The 10,427-nt window shown below is 41.7% G+C and overlaps 1 protein-coding gene and 1 pseudogene across 2 annotated transcripts; both read right to left on the bottom strand.

Moving 5' to 3' along the window:
* Nucleotides 1–558: 558 nt before the first annotated feature.
* LOC106576340 (Ig kappa-b4 chain C region pseudogene) lies at nt 559–2,838 on the bottom strand (annotated as a pseudogene). The gene is made up of 3 exons (XR_014381064.1): nt 2,804–2,838; nt 2,313–2,392; nt 559–1,131 (listed from the first exon to the last, which is right to left on the bottom strand). The product of XR_014381064.1 is annotated as an Ig kappa-b4 chain C region pseudogene (transcript).
* A 4,132-nt stretch (nt 2,839–6,970) lies between these two features.
* Nucleotides 6,971–9,634, bottom strand: LOC145861334 (uncharacterized). The gene is made up of 6 exons (XM_082963336.1): nt 9,623–9,634; nt 9,322–9,429; nt 8,756–8,914; nt 8,366–8,522; nt 8,170–8,270; nt 6,971–7,114 (listed from the first exon to the last, which is right to left on the bottom strand). The coding sequence occupies exons 1-6, from the start codon at nt 9,632–9,634 to the stop codon at nt 6,971–6,973; spliced, it is 681 nt and encodes a 226-aa protein (XP_082819462.1).
* Between the last annotated feature and the right edge of the window lie 793 nt (nt 9,635–10,427).

The raw sequence follows: 10,427 nt of genomic DNA on the forward strand, positions 1-10,427 counted from the left end.
GCCCAGTCCAGGCAGTGAAACTGAAACTAGACTGGTAGCTGTGGGAGTGAAACAGATTTGCATAGACTGGGCTTGGTGGTTATGCGTGTCCCAGAATAGAGCAGCACTGTCACCAGATGTTCGCCCTGTCCCCAGGGGCTTGGAGGTAGAGAAGACTATAACTCTACTCTCTATCTTGAAGTAGTGGCACTTGTAATATTAGTCATTTTTATAATGTATTTAGCTTCAAATCACAGACTATAACACACGTCCAAGATACCGGAAGACTTTGTGATAGTTCTTATTTTATTGCTGTAAAGTCTGTCAAGTTAAACAGGTCTGACACAGACTCAGTATCCTGATGAATACAGACAGTCATCAACTACTTCCATGGCAGAACCTCTTCTATTATATCATAGTATATTGTGATAGTTTTAAATACTGGTCAGTGATGATGTTCAGTGAGAATGAGGTTTAGGACTGAAAGTTTTCAAAGACACCATGAATCAGCCTTCTTGAATGCATTTATTATTCCAAATATATCTATGATCCAGTTAATTAATAGAAACAACACAAATATGCATTGCAAAAATACATCTTTATTTGAATCCATTATTACACAACTGAAGCGTCAAAGCAAACATGACAGTGAATAAAACAGATCACATCAAATCTAAAACTAACAAAATCTCAGTCTACAGAATGGATTGACACATGAACTCAAGTCAAGACCCCTGTTAGTCTATATGAGAGTGATCACTAAATCAGAGAACGAAGCAAGTCAAAGCAGAGGAACCAGCAATCTCTCTCCACGGGGGTGTGTGGCTGGTGGGTCCTACCCAGAACAGTCAGCCTTCCTTAGGGTCTTGGTGACTGGAGTCTGGGATTTCTGCTGGGCTTCACAGGTCACCTCTCCTGCCTTGGTCCACTCCTGGGCAGTGAGAGTCAGGGTGCTGCTCCAGCTGTACAGACCGTCCTTCTCCAGGACCCCGGGATTGGCCTCCTGCCCCTTTCTGGTCCCATCCACTTTCCAGCTCATAGTCCAGTCTGAGGGGAAGCCCTTGTTGGCCAGACATGTCAGTGTGGCTGTTGCTGTACTGGACAGCTCCTCACTAGAGGGGGGCAGGACGGTGAGGGTGGGGGCACTGTTACCTGGAACAAACAGAAGACATCAACTTATTAACTACATCAAGTACAACTACAGTAAGAGCTCATTTTCAGCAAAGTACATGTCAAAGTAAAGTGAATTGGAAATGCCTTCTAATTTTGAATGTAAAAGTTAGATTGTTTAGTGAGATTGTTTAGTAATATGATAAAGCAGATTTATGAACTGAACAAGTATTAAATAAGTAGAGTTACAAGTTATTCGACGTCAGTTATACATGTCATACAGATATTATTTAGGAATGGATCTGATGAGAATGGCCTAGTCATATTCATAGTATTTGCAGAATTTGAGCCTAAATTATTTTTAATCACATATCAACCATGTTAGTTCATGAAGTTGGTTACAAACATAACTGAGACCTTTTGTCTTCACACTAACAGTGAACGATACCATGAACTCAGTGCAACAATAATGACTACTATATCCAATACTATTGAAAATTGTCATACCAGAACTAAGAGTTATATTCTGCAATATACAAATCAGACATAAATAACCCTACAATTTAACATTTTGATTCAACAAAATGAAAGAAGGCCCAGTCAAAAGCAATGAAAACATTTTGAAAATCTAAAATCGCTATATTTTCATATAGACAGAGTGTAAGAGTAATATACTTAGTGTAAACAGAAAGAAATATCAAGAGATCTTGTTACTTACTTCCAACATCTAGTCTGGTGCTGCTACCAAAAGTGTACCACAGTGATACAATCCCTATTACTGCTTGTACAAAAACCTCCTGACCATTGGACAAGCTGAATTTCTTTAGACTGTGGTTCAAATCATTGACTCTAATATGGTATGAATACTTGCCAAAGATGATTTTATCTTGTTCATTTGAAATAAAGTGTTTTTTTGTTTTGTTTTCCTAAAGACGTTGCTGAAACTACTGTTTATTGAACATTTCCTACAAGGTGCAGTATGTTTATTCATACAACTAATCTAGAATGTAGGCTAATCACTTTCATAGTTTAAAGACAGGTCAAATTTGATTAGACGTAATAACATTCATATTCTAACTGGCTATATTATGTGTATTTTGTTTCCCAAAATCATGTTAAAAAAAGTTAGTTAAAAAATCCTCAATATTGAGGCTAAATTTATAGAAATATTGAAACACGACATCAAAAGGTGAATAAAACAGTTAATTTAGTTGTTTACTTACTTCCAACATCTAGTCTGGTGCCGCTACCAAAAGTCCACCACAGTGATACAATCCCTACTACTGTTGGTACAAAAACCTCTCTGTGTTATGATGCTGCAGCTGTTACAGTGAAGATCAGTCATACAGAATCATAATCAACACTAATACACCTGACCATCTTCCAGGTAGAACAAACTGTTTCTAGATAATACAAATTAATTTAATCTTAAATCCAGATATGACTATTTTTTCCTTCTTCTGTGTATCAGGTCCTCCTAGTTTGTAGGTACAGTCCAGCATTAGATCCAGTTGCTAGTATTCCTCCATACTGTCCATATGAAAGACAACAGCTGCAGTAGTGATAGTGATCCATGTTGTATATTCCTTTATTAAACATGTTGATCTCAGATTTAACAGTGGTGGTAAAGTCACAGAGGACAGACAACACTACCAGAGGAATCCCACCAGCTTTAGTTTAGAGAAGTGTTCACTAACTGATTAGAGGAACTTACATGAGAGACCAAGCATGAGTGAACAGACAGTTCATTATATCTGATCATCATCAGAATAAAAATATAATGGTGATGTGCCTAAAAAACATCATACATTAGTGATGTGATTAAAAAGTTGCTGTTTGATGTTATAAAAATTAGCACATGCAGGATAAAATACATTCTAAAGATGTGAGCCTTCCTGGAAACGGAAATACATTTGAAACCTCCATTTGCATAATGCATCTGCCCCGCTGCTCTAAGAGCATTTATATCCCTGTGAGTTTAACACTTCATGACTGAGAGCTGTCCTTCATGACAACAGAACCCACAATAACCATGACTTTTATCACCATCTTCCTCTGGACACTTGCTTGCTGCTTTCAAGGTGAACCTTTTCTGTGGATCTGGGAGTGACTTCACTCTGACCATCAGTGGAGTCCAGGCTGAAGATGCAGGAGATTACTACTGTCAGAGTTACCACAATCCCAATGTGTTTACACAGTGATAAAGAGCTGTACAAAAACCTCCCTCAGTCAGATTGCAGTGTCTGAGAGGGAAGAGACAGTGACATGGAACACTGGTCACCAGATGAGGTCAACTGTTACATGTTACAATATGGTTAGAAAGCAGTCATTCAGATCACATGACCATCATCATCATCATGGTTATGACTTATAGTATTTGTCATGGTCTTTAAGTGTATATATAAAAATCATTTGAAGTTTTGAAACACATTATCTGTCCATATATAAAGCAAGATCTACAGAAGTTAAACAAAAGGTGTTATGACCTCAACATTACTTCAAAGTTACAATCACTTTAGCCCCCCAAAACAAGTCCTCATATGGACCTCACAACCAAATGGCCGATTAAATTGATGCAATATTCTAGCATTATATTAACTATTTTCATGAGCAGATTACTGACCGTTAGATCTGTGAGTGAGACTGTGAATGATGCTGGACTCAAACATGAGACACATGTACTGTACACTACATACACTATCTACATATTAAACTATCTACACTGCATACACTATCTACATACACTATCTACACTACATACACTATCTACATACACTATCTACACTACATACAGTGGGGGAAAAAAGTATTTCATCCCCTGCTGATTTTGTACGTTTGCCCACTGACAAAGAAATGATCAGTCTATAATTTTAATAGTAGGTTAATTTGAACAGTGACAAACAATAACAAAAAAGTCCAGAAAAACGCATGTCAAAAATGTTATACAATTATTTGCATTTTAATGAGGGAAATAAGTATTTGACCCCTCTGCAAAACATGACTTAGTACTTGGTGGCAAAACCCTTGTTGGCAATCACAGAGGTCAGACGTTTCTTGTAGTTGGCCACCAGGTTTGCACACATCTCAGGAGGGATGTTGTCCCACTCCTCTTTGCAGATTTTCTCCAAGTCATTAAGGTTTCGAGGCTGACGTTTGGAAACTCGAACCTTCAGCTCCCTCCACAGATTTTCTATGGGATTAAGGTCTGGAGACTGGCTAGGCCACTCCAGGACCTTCATGTGCTTCTTCTTGAGCCACTCCTTTGTTGCCTTGGCAGTGTGTTTTGGGTCATTGTCATGCTGGAATACCCATCCACGACCCATTTTCAATGCCCTGGCTGAGGGAAGGAGGTTCTCACCCAACATTTGACGGTACATGGCCCCGTCCATCGTCCCTTTGATACGGTGAAGTTGTCCTGTCCCCTTAGCAGAAAAACACCCCCAAAGCATAATATTTCCACCTCCATGTTTGACGGTGGAGATGGTGTTCTTGGGGTCATAGGCAGCATTCCTCCTCCTCCAAACACGGCGAGTTGAGTTGATGTCAAAGAGCTCCATCTTGGTCTCATCTGACCACAACACTTTCACCAGTTGTCCTCTGAGTCGTTCAGATGTTCATTGGCAAACTTCAGACGGGCATGTATATGTATTCTTCAGCAGGGGGACCATGCGGGCGCTGCAGGATTCCAGTCCTTCAGGGCGTAATGTGTTACCAACTGTTTTCTTGGTGACTATGGTCCCAGCTGCCTTGAGATCATTGACAAGATCCTCCCGTGTAGTTCTGGACTGATTCCTCACCGTTCTCATGATCATTGCAACTCCACGAGGTGAGATCTTGCATGGAGCCCCAGGCCGAGGGATATTGACAGTTCTTTTGTGTTTCTTCCATTTGCAAATAATCGCACCAAATGTTGTCACCTTCTCACCAAGCTGCTTGGCAATGGTCTTGTAGCCCATTCCAGCCTTGTGTAGGTCTACAATCTTGTCCCTGACATCCTTGGAGAGCTCTTTGGTCTTGGCCATGGTGGAGAGTTTGGAATCTGATTGATTGATTGCTTCTGTGGACAGGTGTCTTTTTTACAGGTAACAAGCTGCGGTTAGGAGCACTCCCTTTAAGAGTGTGCTCCTAATCTCAGCTCGTTACCTGTATAAAAGACACCTGGGAGCCAGAAATCTTTCTGATTGAGAGGGGGTCAAATACTTATTTCCCTCATTAAAATGCAAATCAATTTATAACATTTCTGACATGCGTTTTTCGGGATACTTTTGTTGTTATTCTGTCTCTCACTGTTCAAATAAACCTACCATTAAAATTATAGACTAACCCTTTCTTTGTCAGTGGGCAAACGTACAAAATCAGCAGGGGATCAAATACTTCCCCCCCCACTGTACACTATCTACATACCCTATCTACACTACATACACTATCTACATACACTATCTACATACACTATCTACATAATTTACACTACATACACTATCTACACTACACTACCTACACTAAATACACTATCTACATACACTATCTACACTACATACACTATCAATGCTACACTACACAATCTACACTACACTATATACACAAAGTGTCTAGGTGTTCACACAGTGATATAGAGCCATACAAAAACCTCCCTCAGTCAGACTGCACAGTGACTGTACTGCTACAGCTGGGACCTACTGCAGGTGCTGAGGGAATCAAGTATAGTAACTGTATCTGACCACTAGAGGGGAGTTAAAAAGCAGCCATAACTTATGCTTGAAATCAGTTAGTCCTAACCCACTGGGTACACACTGGTAGAATCAAAGTTGTTTCCACGTCATTGCAATAAAATTTTATTGAACCAACGTGGAATAGATGTTGAATTGACGTCTGTGCCCAGTGAGAAGGCTTCATGATGCGTGTGATAGTGCAGCATGAGAGGAGATGGCAGATAATCCTGATTTCCTGCTGTCTGGGGATTGAGGATCAAACGGTTTTTGATTCATATGGATCCGTCTCTGTCAGTTAGCATGGAACTGGTATTTCCTTCAGCCTACGGCTCATTTCCTTTGTGGCGAGAACAAGCCCCTCTTATGGCCCTCACTGAGATCATCCAGAGCAGGGTAGCTTACTCTCTCTCTCACACACACACACACACACACACACACACACACACACACACACACACACACACACACACACACACACACACACACACACACACACACACACACACACACACACACACACACACACACACACACACACACACACACACACACAGCAGGCAGTTAAACTGTCATACTGTAGTCACACACACACTGATGATGTGACTCAAAGAGGGGGTGAGACAGCACACACTGTGGCCACACAGCAGCAATAGATCTTTAGGCCACAACAAAGTTCAGTCTCAGTAGAGAATGTCTCTGATATGTTGTCATGTCAAAATCTCTGATTAGACAGACATAGACAAGGTAGGAACCTGTGATACATGGTGTTGTATCAAAATATATGACAGTCCAAATGATATAGTTTTAGTAAGCGGTTGATTAATGTCTTATCACCGTTGTCCCTTGTTTAAGTGAGACCCCTATATCAGCCCATATATTTTAGAGATATCAGCTCCGATATGTCAAAGATACCAAATAAGAGATGTCAGCTCTGTTCTCTCAGGGATATCACCCAAGAAGAATCAGTGATACCAGTTCAGAGTGTCACCAGTTCAGAGTGACACCAGTTCAGAGTGTCACCAGTTCAGAGTGTCACCAGTTCAGAGTGACACCAGTTCAGAGTGACACCAGTCCAGAGTGACACCAGTCCAGAGTGACACCAGTCCAGAGGGGGAGCTTTCTGCTCTCTATGCAGTTCTTGATGTTGGCTTCATTTGCTCCCTCAGTGGTGATCAGGCTTCACCCATTATTGGTGTCTCAGTTGTACTGGTGACTGGTGGAATAGGGATGGTTATGGTCCGTTCCACATTAGTGGACAGCCTTCTATGGCCTCTCTCAAGGTTACTCTCTGGGGAGCCTCCTCTTCTAGATTTAATCTGTGGAACAGAGTATCATGTTGAAGAATCCAAAACCATACACCAGTGCTCTTCAGTCTTAGTCCTGGAGAGCCAGTGTGCAGGCTTTTGTTCTAGCCATGTATCAAATCAAATCGTATTAGTCACATGCGCCAAATACAACAGGTGTAGACCTTACAGTGAAATGCTTACTTACGAGTCCATACCCAACAATGCAGTTAAAAAAATATGGATAAGAATAAGAAATAAAGTAACAAGTAATTAAAGAGCAGCAGTAAAATAACAATAGCGAGACTATATACAGGGGGGTACCGGTACAGAGTCAATGTGCGGGGGCACCGGTTAGTTGAGGTAATATGTACATGTAGGTAGAGTTATTAAAGTGATTATGCATAGATGATAACAACAGCGAGCAGCAGCGGTGTAAAATGGGGGGGGGGGGGGGGGGGGGGGGGGGAATGCAAATAGTCTGGGTTGGCATTTGATTAGGTGTTCAGAAGTCTTATGGCTTGGGGGTAGAAGCTGTTTAGAAGCCTCTTGGACCTAGACTTGGCGCTCCGGTACCGCTTGCCGTGCGGTAGCAGAGAGAACAGTCTGTGACTAGGGTGGCTGGAGTCTTTGACAAATTTTAGGGGCTTCCTCTGTCACCGCCTGATATAGAGGTCCTGGATGGCAGGAAGCTTGGCCCCAGTGATGTACTGGGCCGTACGCACTACTCTCTGTAGTGCCTTGCGGTCGGAGGCCGAGCAGTTGCCATACCAGGCACTGATGCAACCAGTCAGGATGCTCTTGATGGTGCAGCTGTAGAACCTTTTGAGCATCTGAGGACCCATGCTAAATCTTTTTAGTTTCCTGAGGGGGAATAGGTTTTGACGTGCCCTCTTCACGCCTGTCTTGGTGTGCTTGGACCATGTTAGTTTGTTGGTGAGTACTAACACATTTGATGATTAGTTGAAGTGTTGATTTAGGTGCGTAGTAGTAGTGCTGGGCTGGAACAAGAGTCTGCATACCCTGTAGGTCTTCTGGACCAGACACTGTCATACAGCCTGAGCAAGCCATCCACATTGTTAACTTACCACCCACACAATGAGGAACACGCAGGCTGTGACTGGGATCGGAAGCAGGGACAGCAGACTCCCCCTTGACCGAGTCTGTTCATGGTCCTGTGCTTCACTTCCTGAGAGCGACAACAACACGCTCTGTGAGGAAGAGACTTGTGAATGCTGTATGTGGGGGCTGAATGGATACTGTGTGTTGGGGCGTGTTTCTTACCTGGTGTAGTAGGGGCAGGGCAGGGTGGAGGCACACAGCGGAATCCTCCTTCTTGGTGAGTTGCAGAATTCAAAATGTCTCTGATATAGTCAAAATACAGCCCAGATGGCCATTTGACCGCCCTATAGTGGCATTTAAAGACTTGCATTGTTGCCTCCTGGAAGTGCAGACAAACAAAGTAAACATCAGGATGGTTGCACCCCTTAATACAGTGAATAAACTGGGTCTACTGTAACTGGGTCTACAGTAACTGGGTCTACAGTAACTGGGTTTACAGTAACTGGGTCTACAGTAACTGGGTCTACAGTAACTGGGTTTACAGTAACTGGGTCTACAGTAACTGGGTTTAAAGTATCTGGATCTACATTTGGGAGAACTGACAGGCATTACCAGCTCCTCATGATCAAATTGGAAACGTAGATTTTGCAGCATGGTGATGAAGATCATAATATTATCTTTGTTGGAAGAAATGGCACCAAACACCCGGGCCAGTTCCCTAAGGCTTTGTTCCAGTGGATAGATATTCAGTAGAACCCAGCACACACCACTCTGGAGAAAGAAAAAGGAAGAAAACCGACTAGGTTACATATAATTCCATTCCACAGATTCCAGATAAAACAAAAATGTTCATCAACAACAATGCTGCCAAAGTTTAAGACCACCCAGCACAACTTCTCTCCTTCTAATAGTTTCTGCATGATGTTTTGTTTTTGAGAAATTCTACTCACCCTCTCTTTGGGAAGATAATGTATAGAAATGTTATAACCCTTCGGAATATTGTGTTTCTGTAAAAATAAATTAGGATTATTTGGTCATTTATTTTTTGCCCAGTTTGACCCATTTTCTGTATCAAAAGAAGAGATTTAATGTAGTTTTAATGATTAAATAAACTCTAAATAATCACCAGACTAGTTTTGCATAGTACAGTTCAGGTTAGAGTATGTAGAAGTTCTTACCAATAACATCAGCCTGCTCACATCATCTGTTACAGGATTCCCAAATCCTCCGGAGCATACTCCAAGACTTGTGAATAGAAATAGGAGGACACACGTGGTCGTCCGAATCTGACAGAGGAAGCACATCAGAAAGGGAAGACTTTCCTTTCCCAACCCCTCCGTACATTGCTTTCTTTTCTGAATCTGTATATGGCTTCACTTTCTCATCAACCCTCAAGTTAATTCTAGAAACGTTCAAAAAAAAAAATCACAAAAGGAAAATCTGATAATATCATACATAAAAATATGGATTTTTACTCACTTTGCTCTTCATATGGAACTTGAGAAGTTAAGAAGGAAGACTTGAAATCCAATGTTTCTTCCTTCAGGCAGAGGACTTGTCATGATGACATGTAAATACTATAGACGAGAGTCCGGCGGACTAATGTCGCAAGGGCCGCCTGTGAGCACTACTGTCTGTCACTGCCATTCATACACTTACCCGCACGCACACATTTTAAAAACTCTTACTTGTTTGATATTTGTGTTCTATCTAAATGGGGACATAACTTTTTTTTTAAAGAGTTGTTGTCCCCTACCCATTCATAACCTGCCCTGAGCCTCTTCAAGCCCCATGCCGTCATCTCACAAAAACGTCTCTGTGCTGTTTCGTTAACATTTCCAGCTAAATATTTATCATAAATGTTATCAAATGGATTGTGAATCAATATCCAGTGTAGTATCCAAGAATATGAGGAGGATATTTGGCAGTGATGTGGATTAGAAGTGCGTCTGAGAGCCTGAGAGGAGAGACAGCTGTCTGTGATTCATATGCTTTGATTCATCTGACCTTTTGTGTACGGCACAAGGACAGTATTGTGTACCAGTCCACTGTCACCCAGTCACATAGTGTGTGTGTGTGCACGTGTGTCTGTGTGTGTGTGTGTGTGTGTGTGTGTGTGTGTGTGTGTGTGTGTGCGCAAGCGAGAGAGAGAGAGAGAGTGAGAGCGTGACAACAAAAGCTGCTCGATGAGAGTGGTTGGTAGCAAATACGAGTCAGACAACATGGAGGAGGATGAACGTACAACTCGTGACAAGTCACTCACTTGTTACTCTCTGTAAGGTTT

The sequence above is a fragment of the Salmo salar genome, chromosome 17, assembly GCF_965601325.2.
Source record: "Salmo salar chromosome 17, fSalSal1, whole genome shotgun sequence".
Taxonomy (NCBI): Eukaryota; Metazoa; Chordata; class Actinopteri; order Salmoniformes; family Salmonidae; genus Salmo; species Salmo salar.